We start from the raw sequence: 17,679 nt of genomic DNA on the forward strand, positions 1-17,679 counted from the left end.
TCTCTAGCTCCACCTCTATCCCGTTCATTTCTTATGGATATCTTTAGCTACTTGGGGTTTGTTGGCAACTTCATCGCCAATGCAGATAAAGAGATAACATCTAGTTTAACAGTTCTATGAGGAGCATTCCTTAGTCCTCGGTTAATTCATAATTAATCAGACAAATTGGCAGTTTATATGATGTCCACTAGGATGGGATGAGTTTTATATCTATAGACAACCAATGAAGCTCCAAAGATAAATCATAAAGTAACTTGTGAGATAATCTTATATTTGAAGCATTGCAGCTAATAGGATTCATAGTGTACTTTTCGTGTTCTCCTATGTGCACAGGCACTAATTTTTATTTTTTTCTACTTGTAGGTTTTCTGCTAAGAAGAAGTTAATGCTTTTATTATCAAGTATAAATATCACCAATAGCATTGCACAAGGAATTTGTGGGGCTTCAATTATATTGATCAACTATGCCTCACCCTACTGGTTCTGTGGTTCCTGCCATTCTCCGATGGAATATGGCACTGAGAATCACCAAGTAGCCCAAGAAGAATTTTTAGCTGAGCTGGCAAACGATAAAGAACCTGGATGGTTATTACAAGAGATAGGAGAGGCTCTATTTCTTTGTTCAGTGCAGATACAGACCAGCTCACAATTCGTTCGGCTACTATATGCCTCAATATTGGAAGCACTTTTGAGGGAGGTGAGTTCATGTAGTAGATGCCTACACTGATCTGGGTTGCTCAGTTACTTGTGCTATCTTTCTGTTGAATATAAATGATGATAAGAGAGCATTTATGAGCACTTTGTTATGTAAATTTACTAGTCTTTTTACATGTGGAATAAAAGATTATGGCTCAGTGAAGCCTTTTTGTAAAGGCCTTATTCTTTTGTAGGAGCACTTGGAGCCAGATTCTGATCTTTCATGATGTCGTCTGGTGTAATTTTGCTTATTCAATCTTACTTTATATCCAAGTACTTCTGAGAATGAATAACAATTTCGTTTCTTAATCTCTCCAAAATTAGGATAAAACTTCTGAGAATGAATTTTGACACAAAATATGCTTGTAATTGGAGCTACATAGGCCGGCTTCTAACACGAACGTTAATGGCTCTAGAAGCCATTGCTCTCAAGTTTGCTCTAGCTAAAGAAAGAGAGGTTCCTGATTGCTCGTTTGTTCCCCTAAAAGCTTCCATGAACTCTTCTCTTTGAAGCCTTAAAGCTAATGCAGCATCTTCATCTTGGCTCGGCATCCCTCCTCTTCTCCTTCCACTTGCATCTCTCCTCAACAACCTCGATAGACCTTCACTTTGCAATCTTTGGGCTAAGTGAGCATCCTCATCTTGGCTCGGTGTCCCACTTTCCAATAACCGCAGCTCTCTTTCAAACAGTGCAGAATACTCCTCGGGGCTTATTACCCTTTTTCTCCTTACATCCCTGCTTATTGATGCTGCTGAAGGGCGAACTGGTTGGTTTCTTACATCAGTACTAATTCTTGTTTCTGGGGTTTGGCGATCTGCTTCTCGAGCATTAAAGGCCCCAGATGCTTTCCTTGCTTCAATTTCATGAGGAAACAGAAGCTGAATTGTGTTCCAAAGAACTGTATTCACAGTGCAAGATCTTCCATTGCTAAAAAAATCACAAAATAGACACAGTTAATTGCTAAACGTGCATGAGATAAAATTGCTTATGTTATGTACTAATTAGTTTAAGTATATACTTAATATAGCTACTTGTAAATGTTAGGTACTAAAGTTTGCTTCAAGTTAGAGGAGTTGATTTGCACCTTATTAACTGTCTGCATTTTGGACATTTCTTCCCACATTTATCAGCAGCAGATCGCAAGCATTTCTTACAGAAACTGCATACAAAAATTAAGTTGATTAAAAACATGTAGAAAGAATACCAATAAGTTTTATTTCAATGGTACTAAATTAGACTCTAAGAGTATGAACTTGTTGAGTTCGATAAAAAAAAAAAAAATCTATGTAAAAAGACTTAAACTGGACATGATTATGATATTCAATGAACGAAGGCCTATGAAGAATTAAACCAAAAGAAAAAAAAAAAAGGATCATCTTTGATGTGGTTTACCTGTGTCCACAAGAAGTGGTACTAGGCTCAAAGCAGATCTCTAAACATATCTGCCAAGTATCAAGACCATTAAACTCAATTAAAATTAATTAAACAAAAAAAACTTCTCCAAAATCAATTAGAAAACCAAAATACACAGCAGTACAAGAAATCAAACAACTCTTACTGCACAGGAAAGCTCTTCTCTGAGTTTATCTATGCAAGGAAGAACTTTGTTCGAGCAAGAAACACCAGAATTCTCTTTATTCAATTCATTTCCTTCTGTTTTGCTTTCTTCTTTCACTTTCATTTTTGGTTCTGTATTCTCTTTCTGATTCTCTGCAAATGAAGTCGCAATAAAGAATCAATTCTTTAATTCTCTTTAATATCCAGTTTGAACGGACAAGGATTGAATCAAATACCTTGTTTTTCAGATTCTTCTTCATCAAGCCTAATCACAGGGATAGAAGTTGAAATGGGACTCTTTCTTTGAGCCCTGCGTTTTCTGATATAAAGAGAAAAAAACAAATTATCCCCCCAACTTCCAAGAAATTAATTAATAACCGAACACTTTTAATTAATTAATTATACCTTCTTGAACTGTTGGAAGGTGGAGTCTTGAAAAGCAAATCAGAGCGTTTCTTGTGCTTAAACTCCCGATCCGGTGTATCTTCCACAATAAGGCTAGCAATTAGAATGGACTCTTCGTCCCAACCAGCCATGGCAGCCAAAGATTTCAATCTTGGACTAAACAAACTCTCCACATTTTGGTCACTTTCTGTTGGGTCTTTTTGCGTTCGGTCCAGTGGATACTTTTTCGGTTCTTGGCTCACCATATTTGGGAGTGAATTTTTCTGGGATTCTGTTTGGGAAGAGAGAAAGGGATGGAAAGCTCTTTTCTCTATCGAGTTAGAAAGTTTGGAGACGCGTTCGGAGTTAGAGGACAATAGATGGTTAACGGTCGAATTTTTTTGAATTGATTTTTGAAAAATATTATTTATTGATTTAATACTATAATAGTCCGCCATTTGTAACGGCTATAATTCAGTAGACTGGGATTCTGGGAAGGTAGTTTGAGTAGTAACGGGACCAGTAAAGTTTGGTAAACCCGCAATCTACAACCAACCGCACGTGTTTCTACGGATGATCAAATGGTGATGGGAGAAGGTTTTGTGGAGGAAGTTTTGGATCTGTTTTGCTTTTTCTAAACAAATTAAGACAAAAAAATAAAAAATAAAAAGATACTGTACTTATGTTTGTTATGATTTTTGTTTTTGGATGACAGAGCAACTTATTTTTCTTTAATCCTCAACTTGAATAAGCAAACCTTTGATCATCTTGAATTTTAAAATCGAACTTACCGCAAAATAAACTTTACTTTTCTCTTTACAGTAAAAATAATAATATTTAACATTTTTTGTATTTGTACGCAAAAAATTAGTTTAGTATGTAATTAATGCAATTTTTGAACAATAAATTTTATATTTTCTCAATAGGTCAAATAAAATATTTTATAAATTAAAATATTTAATGCATCAAAATAAATATATAAAAATTTTCAGTGAAAAGTACAAATTTAAATTTATCTATTCTGACTTTCATCTTTATATAAATAGCAAGACAACTCATAAGCATCTAATCACCAATTTAGTGGTTTAGATCATCTCTTTCAAGCTTCCTAATAAAATATAAAGCCAATAATGGCCATCTAATGCATGTAAAAGATTATTCTAAAACGTTATTCAAACTTTCTACACGTAATATCAACACCAAATGGACTAAACAAATAGCAAAAACTTAGAATTACTCGAGGAACGGATTTTCTACAATATTAGGGAATCAATCGATAGAAGTTTATCAAATCTTTATAAAACCAAATATAAAAATCACTTTTTGACAGTAATCTAGGAATTTTATACAAGGCCCCCAAAAAAAAAAAAAGTTCATACAAGGTATCTTCTAGGAACTAAATTTTTTAAGCAAGTAGCAACATCGTGCATTCAGATTCTAATTTTCTAGATCACTTACTGCATTTTCTCAACAACCAAACAAGTTGGAAGTTCCAATTTAAACCCATTAAAGCATTTTCCTTATCAACACTTCTCAAAAAAAAAAAAAAAAAAAAAGGCAAATATATATGAACTTGATCAATATTTTTTTTGGCATAATGTTCGTTTTTTTGACTGTACAGATCTACAAAAAGAATTTATCTACTCATTGTTCTCTACATAATCATAACAACCAAAAACAAAATCTTTCCCACAAGTAATCATCACAAACTTTTAAGCTGTCTTCTGCTAATTGCTTTCCTATCTAAAACTCCCTGTTCCTCTTGCCATGGCAAAATGTTTGTGGCTGGGTCCATAAACTTTTGCAATACTTGATCTTTAAGCCCAGTATCTGTCACCTCACAGAACCTATTAGGCCAATCTGGTGGCTCAACAGCTCTAGTTCCCAAGCCCGGCGTTCGATCCTTAGACCCAACATTCTGCTCATTCTGCCAATCAGCTACATAAGTGGCCACCCTTCTATAAAACTTCTCCTTGAAAACCTCCCAAACTTGATACTTATAGTGATTAATAACCAAAACTCCCATATCAGCATCCACATAACTAAACCCATCCCTTAAATGAAAATGATGCACCACATTCATCAATGTGGAATTCAATGCCTCAGGTTTTACTATACTCTTGTGCCTCTCCCTTATCACCATTCGACACGTGTATCCTACAGTAACTCCTTGCTTCGGCACGTGTGTTAATCCTGATGGTCCAAAACTATGGCATGATACACGTAACTCAGCAACGTTACTCCTATTACTAGACTGTGACTGATTTCTAATCGCCTCGTGTAAATCCAATCCAGTTGGTAAATAAAAATATTCGTCTACGTCTATAAACCCCACCCATTCGCACAACCCTCGAGCCCTTAACGCACAATGTGCGAACCCTGCCTCCTGGGTCTTAACCCATGGCCAAACATGCCTTGAAATGTTAAAATTTGAACCCACTAATGACTCTATAACACTATTAATATCATCATCACTATTGTTATCGTAAATGAACCAACGTTGAACTCCAATTTTGCTATGGTACATCACCCATTCCTTAAAAAACCTTGCTTGATTGCGTAACATGGTACATATGCACATCTCATGGGGCTTTTGGGCTTTCGGGTCGGACCCGGATGAAAGCTTCAGCCTGAGTCGGGCTACAGAATGTAATGTTCCTTTACCTTTGAGCCTAATAGAGACTTTGATAGAATTGTTCACCTTTAGTGGATTGCTCAAGATGCTTAAAGGCGTTTGGCATCGTACGATCTCTTGGGCTATGGATATGACGTCGGATCCTATTAAGAATTTTGGTCTCCTGAAATCCCAGCCGTACACGCACTCGAATTTTGATGCGTTGTACAGCTTATCTGGTCGTAAATTAAGCCCTTTGACAAAAACTATTGTGGTATTGTCGCTGTCGATTATAGCTTCATACACGAGTGAGTCCCACCGGTGAGTGGGCCTAGGTTGGATATATCCACCGTCCGATTTTAAGGCTAGAGAAACTGTAAGGCCACGTGGATTGAGAGGACACCGTACGATCTGGTCATCAAGATCATCACCATCTATATGATTCGGTGGCTGCTTTACCTGCGGCTCTGATGAAGATGCGTTGGCCAAGAAATAGACGCAGTCAAAGTCCTCTTTGGTAAATAAGCGACCTAACCGAGGGTACTTTGGGAAAATGAGAACCTGGTCTGGTAGCATAACTGTTTCTCGAATTGAAAACGCCGAATTCACCGGAGAATCGCTCAAGATAACCGCCAGCGACGGCGGCCTCCATGCAGGAACAATTTCTGGGCGATATTTATCTGTTAAAAATTTAAATTCAATATTAGAAACAATAAATTTAATAAGATAATGAAAAATAAAAAGATTCAATAATAGAAAAATGATTTTAACCGAATTTGCCAAACAAAACCGAGCAAGAAACAAAAAGCAAAGAACGGATGAAAAAAAAATCCAGAAAATAGATAAATATTACCTCCAAATAAGAGGCGAAAGGAGGATAACCTTAAGCCGGTAAGGAAAACGCAGGAGACAACAACGAAAATAGTACACCAAAAGAATCTACTCCATGAAACGACCTCGCGTCTCCGACGATCCTTCATCGCTGATGCTGCTGGTGCCGGCGGCTGCTGCTGTTAATACCAACAACAACCACCACAAAAAGAATAGAAAAAGACGACAACTCGATTCTCGTCATACAAGTAGGTCGTATTTAAACTAAAACCACTGATCTGAGTATGTGGATTTTGATTGTGAGTAGTGCTTTTATTCAACTAGGCACTTGAAACTTCTGGGGAAAGTTAATTTTGTTGAGAGGAAAGAGAGAGAAAGCGAAAACGAAAGCGAAAGGGAGAGGCAATCGGCGAAGACGGGAGAGAGAAAGAAAAGGCTAACATATCTCTCATCTCATCATCTGGTATTTGGTGTTTCGACCGTTCCGGACGGTTTTTACTTTTTATGTGGTCGTTACATTGCCTATACTCAATAGTGGGGGTTGCAATCTGGTGTTTCTCTTTAACTCTAAGCAGAAAAATCATACACCAATAGCCTTTTGCCACTTCATATAAGTTTTAATAAGAAATATTTGTTGTTTGTGATTATGAAATTTTCACTGATATTATTTTGGAAAAAGGACCGTTGAGGTACATTATCATGAAAAACAAAATTTAATTAACATTGTGATTTATTTTAATATTTTTTCACCCCATAAAATATAAATTTATTAATTGACAGAGTAAAATTGATTTGTTAATTCCGTGATAAACCTTTATGGAGCTTGTAAAATAGAAGTAGGTGATTAAACGGCATAGAAGGTGCAGTGTGGTCCGTCGCGCAGCACATCCGATACCTTCCGTGTTAATTAGTGCTGTGATGGGGGAAAGGATGATTTTAAAATGCCCACAAAGAAACCTTCAAAAGCGCAAAGCCATTGATAGGGTGTGAAATTGCGTTTTAGTAAATGCGGGACCCACTGGCTATCGGAGGGCACAATTCTCAGTTGCCACGCCATCGATAAGCTGCTGATAGTCCAACTTGGAGTCTTTGTGAATGACGACTGCGACAGTCATACAATTCAACAGCGGACAAAACTAGAATATGGTGAATTGGAGGGCAGAGGATAAGGATGGAAACCGCCCGATGCCACAAATTTGAGCCATCCATGCTGTATTGGTTTAGGATATTTCTATCAGCACTATCTGCTTAGGTACCATTATTGAAATATATTTAAAAATTTTACTATGTTCTAAATTAGTTACCAGACGGTGGAATATTCGTAAATTTTAAATTATTTAAATCTAAATTTATTTAAAATATGTATTTTATAAATAAATGGATATAGTAGTTATAGATATTTATGACCAACTATTTAATATAGAGGATATCCAGATATCTCTATCCGCATCCATTGTGATAATAATTTCATTATCATACACATCCTAAATGTATTTACAATTATCATATCTTTATTAAACGGATCGAAACAGCCCATGTATTTTAAAGTACCCACCTTGATTCCATCCTTTGCAGAGGGACATTGAATTTTGTTTGAAAAAAAAGTTGAGATATTGACAATTAAAATCACAATTTTACTGCATTATTTTTTTAATAAATTATATTCAAATTTACTAAGAGAAAATTATAATTTTATCTCTATATCACTAAAAAAAACGGCATTTTGCGACCTACAAATCGGTCGCAAAATGCCAAAAATCGGTCGCTAAACTCAATTAGCGACCGAACAACTTCGGTCGCAAAAATTTTTGTCGCAAAATATTTTGCGACCAATTTTTTTTGTCGGTCGCAAATTTGAAAAAATCGGTCGCAAAATTTGGTCGTGTTTTCATGTGGAAATGCTGTCGCAAATTGGTTGCAGAAAAAGTCTGTCGCAAATTGTAAATTTAAAGTGTTATTTTTTTGTTGCAAATTGGTCGCAAATCGGTCGCAAAATTAAAAAAAAAAATATTATAAAACCATAATTTGTTATACAGAGCAATAATCTGCATCTAACTATTCCTCATTAATTATTCCTACATAATCTGACAAGTCTCAAAAATAGCAAAGCTATTCAAATATTTCCTCCATCCTCAGTTCTGTAAATATATATTAATGCTTTCATAATAGTGAAAAGCATAAAGTTGGAAAAGAAGATAAGTCTTCTAAAATGACAAACAAAATAGGGAAAAAGAAAGCAGGAAAGTGATAGGAATGGTAAACTGAGGGATGTCAAATTAAAGACAAACTACAAAAATTTGGAACTGGGTTAAGTAACTGTGTTACGACTAGTGACGGTACATTAATAACAGATGGACTGACCAGGCATTACTGGACATTAATTCAAAACATGTGAATCGAAATAATAAAATTCCATCAAAGTAACACAGTAATAAAACCTAATAATGTGGCAGCAATCACTTGTTCTGCTTAGCAGCAACAGTCCTCTGGACAGTTGAAACACCATCTACAAATTTCGTCCGAAAGAGGACATTGGCATTGTTGAACATGCCTTCTTTCAGTAAAACCACAATAAACTACAAGATAATTCAAAAGAGACAAGTGTAAGACAAAATATCCTAGCATATTATGCTTGAAAGCAAATTAAACAACGGGTGCCATTCCCAAGCAATAACCAAAATTCACTTTAACTCCACATTTGCTGCTAAATTATTCCCTTTGCCACTAAGTGCATCAAAAGAAAATTATTTGACCTGGGAATGTGGGAAGTGAGCTTTGATCATTCTCTCTATGTTCTGTGTGTGGCATAAATCAAGAGCTGCATCAACCTGTCAAACGGCTCAACATTAAATCACTTGCAAATACATTCATGACAAAATTTTACTTCAAATTATGAAACCACTAGACACTAGAACCAAAAGTAGAGTTCATTCGAAGTAGTTTCAGTATAAAAAAATAATAATAATAAATTGTATTTTGTGTGCACATGCCTAATCTAAGACACATATGAAGTACCATTCAGAATCTCCTCAACAAAGCCCCTAAAATGACTTGTCCATTTCCTTACACGCACCTTTTATATGAAAATGGATTATGCTTGAATATTTCAATTACAATGTCATAATAGATTTCAAATTCAATCCAATATGTCTAAAAGGGAAAAGCTTGGTATCAGCTTTTGCAAGATCCCAAATAATAAATGAAAAATCAACTAAACTATACCTCGTCCAAGATATAAAGTGGGGCAGGTTTAAAGAGAAGCAGTGCTAAGATTAGAGAAAGGGCAAGCAGAGATCGTTAGCCTCCGCTTAGCTCTGACAAGGACTGTTTCCAGACACCTCCAAATGATAATAATAATAATAATAATAACAGTAACAATATTATATTTTAATAATAATAATGATAATAATAATAAATAATTAATAATAATAATAACAGTACCTCGTTCCTAATCGCAAATACACAAAACTTACCAAAAATTATTATAATAAAAACAAATAAAATCACAAAAAAAAAAATCGAAAAAAAAAAATCGCAAGACTTACCTCAACTTGTGTCCAAATAGCAATGGAGTGACTGGAGTTGCAATGGAGCGGAGATGGCGGCGTCAGGCGGGCTGGAGCGGCGTCAGGAAGGACTGGAGCGGCGCTTTGAATGGAGGAGAGGAGAGGAGGAGAAGAAAGAAGAAAGAGGGCATCTGATTTTTAAAGCCCTAAAATTTGTGACCGACTTGTTAGTCGCAAATTTCATTTATATCGGTCGCAATTTTTTAACTCGACGACATCGTGTTACTTTGCAATAAAATTGCAACCGATTTGCGACTCAAACTATCGGTCGCAAATCAGTCTCAGAACTTATTTCTAATTTTGAAGCGCGCAAATTTGCGACAGAATATAACGTAGTCGCAAATCGGTCGTAAAATCGGTCGCAAATCCGTAGTACACTAGTCGCAAACTGAAAAATAAACTCGCGGAAATTTTTAGCGCTACAATTAGCGACTGTTTGTCCATCGGTAGCAATTCGGTCGCAAAATTGCGACCGATTTTAGTCGGTCGCAAATTAGCTATTTTTTTGTAGTGTATTATGTTTTTCTGTTTTTTCTTCTTATACACCATCATCATTTTGTTAAAAAAATTCAACTTTTTTTTTTGTTAAGTGGCTTATGAAAAGAAATACCCTTGAATTTCTCTTAAATTTATATTTCCTGCCAAACTTAAATAAATGCAAAAAAAAAAATAATAAAAGCAATTAACCCCGCTAAACGAATACAAAGCTTATATTCACATTTAATTACAATGCATTTCAAAGATGAGAGAGAGAGAGAGATAGAGAATGGATAGGAAGTGAAAGGAAGAGACAATAGAGTATCTTAGTATTTTCTTTCAAATTTAATAGCAAAAATGAAAATAATTGTATGAAATTTAATATATGGAGATAAAATAATATATTTTAAAAAAGTAATTAATTATGATATAATATGACGATAAATTTATAATTTTTCCAATTATTAAATATCTTCCACTAATAGGACAGATATTATTACACAATCATGCTAATACTTAATTTAATTTGAAGAAAGAGTGAAATCAAGAATCCAACTTTTTCTTTTTTTTTTTAAAAAAAAAGTTAAATTAACATTGAAAATTATATAAAAAAAGGCGGGTTAGAAAGGCAAGCCTGAAAAGATCAAAGGTCTCTGTGTCTCAAAGCCCAGTAATTGGGCTTAAGCTACAATTTTGCTGGGATAATGAGCAATGGTAGCAGCTTTTATTAAACAATTTTTTTTCTTTCATATATATATATATATATATATATATATATATATATATATTCATCATCCAAATTCTGATTAGCATACTCAAAGAAAACTCCAAGTGTAACAAAATTTATGAGAAAAGTGCTTGTCATATTGCATTTATATGGGAATGAATACATATTTTGGTAGGTAAGAGTTACCAGCACATATCAGTGGTTTTTATTTTGTGAAAGGTTATCAATTTATTATTATTTTTTTTATTATTTAGAGGTTCAATGAATCGGAATAACATTGTGAGCTATATAATAGTTAAAAAAGGACTCACCGAATTGGTGAAAATTTTTATGATTAATGAGGATTTGAATATGAGAATTCACACTTTTCAAATTAGTTAAAAAACACCAATTAAACTACACATTGTTAATATTAATTTATTATATTTTTTATGGTAAGTTTAAAATATAAAATTCTATTCTATTCTATATAATTTATATTTGGAATTCAATATGATAATTGTTTAAAGAAAAATATAAAAAGAAAACCAAAATAAGAAATAAAATGAAGATAAGAGAGGGTAAAGGAGAAAGAAAGAAGAGAGAGAAAGTGAGAAAAAGATAAAGAGGGAGGAAAAAGATTGAGAATGGAGGTGAAGAGAGAAATGGTTTTTTTTGTTTTTAAATTTTGCGGGTCCCACACTATTGATTTTTTTGTCTTTTTCATGTAAAATTAACCGAAAATCAATATTTTTTTAGAAAAAAAAACTGTATTGTGAGACAAAAGCAAACTTTAGAAATATCCGAATAATTTGATCAAAATACAAAAACCAAATTATTAATTTGGTCAAAATTAGGGATGAAATAGTAATTTTCCCTTAATATTTTATGCATAAAACATAACTTTTTTTTTTTTTTCCTTGCATTTGCTGACTCTGTCTTCACTCACTCCAATATTTGCTTCGCTTTGTCAACTAAACAACACCACAAATATGCTTAGTGAGTGCTTTCTTACTCACAATTCATTTTCCTTTTCCCACTTACTAGGTAATAATGATTATAAGTATTGTTATTAAATCCTTTAACTTAAGTTCTTTTGATTAGTTTAATTACTAATTAATTCCCTGAGACTTTATATGTACTTAAAGGGACAAAAGTTTAATGCAAAAAAAAAAAAAAAATCAAGTATATAATTTATTTCACTAATTGATAATTGCTTAAGACTATAAATGAATCAAGCCGAGATAATCTCTATTTAGCTCAAGCCCGACTCGCTAAAAACGTATTTGAATTTGAATTTGGATTTGGATTGTTTATAACTCAAAAATTAGCTGTTGAGATTAAATTAGAAAATTCAATCTTATATTAGTTTTATAATTAGGGGTAGAACTAAAAGTTGAAATAATTTTTTTTTTTGAAAATAAAAGTCGAAATAAATTTATTTGAGAAAGTGTGTGAAAATAAATTTGAACTTAATATATTTCTAATTAATTTCCTGAGTTTAGTGTTTGTTATAAGAGGTATTATTTGAATTTAAAATCACAATATATTGTAAACGACTCTGTGTTATTATTAGAAAGAAAAAAAAAAAAGATTGTGAATTTATTAAAAGACACTTGAAGTTTTGTATTAATTTATGTTAGAATATAGCATTTTTAATGTGTTGTCCTATTGTCCGACAAGGGCTGGCAAGTGTAATCTTTTCAAGATTATAAATTAGGAATATTCTTTATCATTTATATGAAAAATACATGAACCAAAAATACTGCAACTACCATTTTTTTTTTATCAAATATTAATATAATACATGGAGTTCTTAATGGAAGTGAAACAATCTCTTTCTTTGTTCTTTTTGTGAATTCTTTTTTTTTTTTTGCAAGGCTTTTTGTTAACATTGTATTTGGACTCTCCTCAATTTTTATTTTTTTGGTTTTGGGGAAAGATTTAGATTTTAATTATAAATCCATGATTTTTACTTGAATAAGCTTTGATGGAGTTGAACTTTAAAAGAATATCTATTCTTTTAATATGAATTAAGGAAAATAAATTGAAATGTAACATAAAATCATTTTCTGCTAAGATCTGTCGAGTTCGAGTTCTTTCTATCACAAATTGTTTTTACACGTGTTATCCGGTCAATGTAAGGTTGTTAAAGCCTCTAGGTCCATCGTTGAAACTCAGGTAACTTTCACATTAGAAACTAAAGCATCTTTGCCTCTCTCTTCCATTGACATAATAATAAGAGTTCCCCTCAAACGACAAAACTGGCCAGCTTTTGAGCGGCCAAAAGAATCCTACCAGTCTCTCTATTTTCATTTTTTTAATTTTTCAGAAGAGAAGACTTTAATTAGTATCACAATATTAAAAATTAATACTATTCTTGCTTGTCAACTAAAAACGACCCACCTCTGGTTCTTCTTTCCTGCACTTATTTTCTTGCTTACAGGACCATTTCCATTGTCTCCATCAACTTATTATTATTATATACATAGAAAGATTGTTATTTTGCTTTCAATCATTTATCTCCCCTCTTAAACTACATCCTTTTCCTTTTTTTTATGCTTGAAAATGAACTGGCAGCATCTTTGCTTCCATTGCAAGTTCTTATAAAGCAATCTTCTTCTCCTTTCACTTTTGGCTCAAGAATATAGCAATATTGGTTTTGTTTTGCTGAATCAGGAAAAATGGGAAGGCAACCTTGTTGTGATAAGGTTGGACTAAAAAGAGGTCCATGGACGATTGAGGAAGATCACAAGCTTATGAACTTTATTCTCAACAATGGTATCCATTGCTGGCGTATGGTTCCTAAGCTTGCAGGTTTCATACTCTCTCCTTTTCTTTTCTCTGTTCACTAAATGAAAACTGGGATAAACGGCAATGCTTATTCTTTTTGTTTCTTTTTTATTATTCGGTTAAAAGGTTTGCTGCGATGTGGAAAAAGCTGTAGATTGCGTTGGATTAATTATCTTAGGCCTGATCTTAAAAGAGGCGGTTTTACAGAAGTGGAGGAGAATCAGATTATTCAACTCCATTCCCGTCTTGGCAATAGGTAAAAGTCATTTGTATAACCGCTAGTCATTATATATAGCCTTCATAACTGTTGTTTCGTGTAAATGCTGATAGTTCAGTTTTTTTGTATAGGTGGTCTAAGATTGCTTCGCATTTTCCTGGTCGGACAGATAATGAAATCAAGAACCACTGGAACACTAGAATCAAGAGGAGATTAAAGCAACTCGGAATAGACCCTGTGACTCATAAGTCTATCGAGCAAGCAGAAATAGATAAAATTAGTGTTAACGATGAGACAAGTTCAAAGATCAGTAATTTGCCGCAGCTGGAAGATCAATCCAAGAACGATGATGAGAAAACAAGTGGGAAGAAAGAGTTGGTATCATCAATGGATGAAACCTGTGATGATGATCTTTTGAAGAACTATGAAATGTTATGTGGAAGTTTGGATTTAGGGTCATGGATTAACCAACTAGAAACGAATAACAACAACAACAACAACAATAATAATAATATGTCTTATAGTTCTTCAATGTCTATAGAAGAATCAAATAATCCTTCCATTGGAGAATATTCTTCTGTTCAAGATGGTTGTTCAGTGGTACTACAACAATGGGTTGATAGTGTTGATTCTATTCTCTCTTGGGATGACTTCAACCATTTAGGTGATGATATTTTCTCTCTTGGAAAATAGAAATGTCGTTCTGTTCTCAATTTTGGGTTTTAATTTATTCCTAAATGTTTCACTTTTACCATTAATTTAAGACACTGTAATCATCTTGAATATTCTAAGTTTCATGATAAGTGAACATGTACATGAAGAGAAAGATTAACTAAATGATGATTGTGACTAAGTTGTTGTCTTTAACCCCAATATTTGAAGTTTGAGAGCGAGAAATTAGTTAATATGATTAAACTATATTTTTTTATTTAATTTTTTTTCTAAAATATTCTCTACTGATATTAACCGATGTATATACAATTGAGAACAAAAAGCTGACTCTTGAACTTATAATTCGTCCTTAATTTACCTTAAAAAAATCTAAATTCCCATGAAAATTTGAGCAAATTACGTTAAAGTATAGCAAATTCAAAGGCTTTTTGATAAATTTATTCGTAAATTATATGTTTAGAGAGTAAATTGTGACAAAAGATTGTAGCTTTTTGTTTATAAATAATGAAAATTCAGGAAATACATTGAGCTTTATTCAAAAATATTGTGGCAAATTTAATTTCTAATAACTAATGAAAAATGATTTTCTTAAGACAATATTGGCACATCTCCAATAAAATGGTAGACAACAAATACGTGTTGGACTAAAAAAAACATGCTAGGATTAAACATAATTCTTTTATATAAAGATAGGAATAACTTAAAATATGTATATATATAAACTAATTAATCAATTTATTTTTTAAAATTTAATTATTAGCTTATCATATATTATCTTGTTTGGACCTTCTCCATATATAATAAACAAAATTTTGTGGCACTAAACACATAATAATTAATTTGATTCCCACTAATTATTTATTTATCCACTATGTCCATTACATAATTTTTTTAAGTTCAGTGCCCTATCAATAGCATTAGAGGCTTAAGTACAAGGCATAATCCATCCAAACAGCACAGAAATGCTAAGAGAGAAAGAGAGAAGAAGAAGAAGAAGCCAAAGAAAAAACAAAGCATTAATTAATTAATTACCCAACACCTACCCATTTCTCATTAAGGAGCTAGATCACTTTAGCTCCTAATAATTTAATTTATCCTGAATTTTTAAATTTTTTTCATTTTCATACATTTTATATATAAAATCAATTTTTTTTAATTGATCAAAATACAAATTATTCATCTTAATTAAGAAATATTTTATAAAGGGAAATTTTTTTTAAAGAAAAATTATATTTAAACTTTGAAAATTGTACGCTAATATTTAACAAGTCTATCTTTATTAATTAATTATTAAGAATAAGAATGATATGCGTATGGGGTGGCGTCATCAGTCTACTTATGTTCATCGTCATCATTACCACTGATCACACACCGTTGATCAATAACATAAAAATAGGAAGATGATGATGTGATGTGGGTTATTTATTATTTTACAAGAGAAAAGCTTGTATTATCTTGTTTTGTTTTTATGGAACAAAGTCTACTTTCAATTCTATTTATTGTTTTATAAAATAGACATTATGATGACATCCTCCTTTATTTTATTTTATTTTATTATTTTATTTTTATAAGAACCAAAGTTAGCTTCAACTATTCATTGTTTTATCATTTTCATATCTTATTTCTTAATGATATAAATAATATTATATATTTAAAAGAAGGTTACGTATATTTAATTTTAACTATTAGCTTAATTAATTAATAAGTTTGCTAATTCTAACATAAATAGTTGATCTTAATTAATTTTTAGGTAAAATTTTAATACATGTTGCTATTAAAATGTAAACTGATTATTAAATATATATATATATATTATTCCAAATTGTCTATGTGAGATTAATTGATAAATAACATTATCATTATCGTCAACGATGACTTTCTTAGAATCATTATCAATATTATTTTTTTTCTTAAAAAAAATATAATTGGAGATTAAAAAAGAAATATATTGGGGTTAGAATTATCAAGAAATTAATTAATTAATTAGAAATACTAAAATACTTGTATAATAATGAGTTGGTTTGAAAGAAAGGTGCCCAATTACAAAGATCCCTTCAAGCTTGTTGGAGTTGAGATTGTGACAACCTAATAGAATATAGGTTTGAATTTGTTGTTGATGATGTGAGAATTTCTATAATCCAAATTGTTGAAATTCAGATTATGACTCATTTAAATATTTAGAGAAAAATATTATGCATTTCTAAGTAAAACAGTTTTTCCCCGCTCTTCAATACCCTATTTGTTTGTTTCTTTATATATTTCAGTATCAAAATTTTTAAATTGTTAAGTTTGGGTGTAATTAAATTTATTGGTTCAGAATTAAATTTCAGAACGTGTTAAATTTCACAAAATACGGATAATAATAAATCATAATATTTAAGCGATAATAACTCAAATTTGTATACAGAAGATTATTTGAAAAAAGAAAAAGAAAAGAGAGCTTACCGTAACTGCCTTGTAGAAAAAAAAAAGGGTTTTTAAATTTTAAATTTTAAGAGAAAGAGAAATAAAATTGTAAACTTGAAATTTTCTTGATTTGCTTATAGTTCTGTTTAAATGTAGACATGTTACCAACCTAACTTTAATAAGAAGCTACTATTTCCATGCTTATAGTTCCTTAATGATAATTTATTAACCATAAACAAATAATTTATCCATTCTACACTATGCAATATGGCAATGAGTCGGATATGAGTTCGCTTTCTAATACTTGTATTCATCCCATAACTTAAATACTTATTTATCTTGTATAGTCGCAGACTGAGTTCAGATTGAATTCTATTAAAAAAAATTAAATAAAAAATTAAAAAGACTAAACTTAGGTTAAAAAAATCATATAAATCAAGCAGATTATATGTTATATTCAAATCATCTTTAAATGAGTCAAAGTTTATCCCCTCTACTTATATTAGATTCGGACAATATTCACTGAATGATAAATTATCAGATGAGATGAATTATAATTTCTTCTCTAAAGAATCAGAATTGTCGGTTTTGTGAATTGAAGCCATCATTTTGACTCGTGATTATGGCTAGGATAGGATATTTTATGTAGTTAAATTAATGCAAATTTAAATTATTATGTAAAATGCAATTGAATTCCATAAATATAAAAATCTATTTAAAATGAATTGTACATTTTAATTTGGTTAATTACTAACGAAC

General features: G+C 31.9%; 3 protein-coding genes across 3 annotated transcripts; 1 reads left to right on the forward strand and 2 right to left on the reverse strand.

Moving 5' to 3' along the window:
- Nucleotides 1-973: 973 nt before the first annotated feature.
- LOC105633290 (uncharacterized) lies at nt 974-3,048 on the reverse strand. Its single transcript, XM_012215863.4, has 6 exons — nt 2,660-3,048; nt 2,491-2,573; nt 2,256-2,407; nt 2,090-2,139; nt 1,782-1,856; nt 974-1,624 (listed from the first exon to the last, which is right to left on the reverse strand). The coding sequence occupies exons 1-6, from the start codon at nt 2,902-2,904 to the stop codon at nt 1,072-1,074; spliced, it is 1,158 nt and encodes a 385-aa protein (XP_012071253.2). The 5' UTR covers nt 2,905-3,048; the 3' UTR covers nt 974-1,071.
- A 1,154-nt stretch (nt 3,049-4,202) lies between these two features.
- On the reverse strand, nt 4,203-6,571 carry LOC149492436 (glycosyltransferase family 92 protein RCOM_0530710-like). The gene is made up of 2 exons (XM_089716152.1): nt 6,106-6,571; nt 4,203-5,932 (listed from the first exon to the last, which is right to left on the reverse strand). Exons 1-2 carry the CDS (start codon nt 6,230-6,232, stop codon nt 4,341-4,343), a joined length of 1,719 nt encoding a protein of 572 aa, XP_089572278.1. The 5' UTR covers nt 6,233-6,571; the 3' UTR covers nt 4,203-4,340.
- Nucleotides 6,572-12,691: 6,120 nt separating this feature from the next.
- LOC105633311 (myb-related protein 315) lies at nt 12,692-14,686 on the forward strand. Its single transcript, XM_012215883.4, has 3 exons — nt 12,692-13,649; nt 13,752-13,881; nt 13,974-14,686. The coding sequence occupies exons 1-3, from the start codon at nt 13,517-13,519 to the stop codon at nt 14,533-14,535; spliced, it is 825 nt and encodes a 274-aa protein (XP_012071273.2). The 5' UTR covers nt 12,692-13,516; the 3' UTR covers nt 14,536-14,686.
- Nucleotides 14,687-17,679: the final 2,993 nt, after the last annotated feature.

Source organism: Jatropha curcas, chromosome 11, assembly GCF_041381405.1.
Source record: "Jatropha curcas cultivar XTBG-Jc1 chromosome 11, XTBG_Jcur_1.0, whole genome shotgun sequence".
NCBI lineage: Eukaryota > Viridiplantae > Streptophyta > Magnoliopsida > Malpighiales > Euphorbiaceae > Jatropha > Jatropha curcas.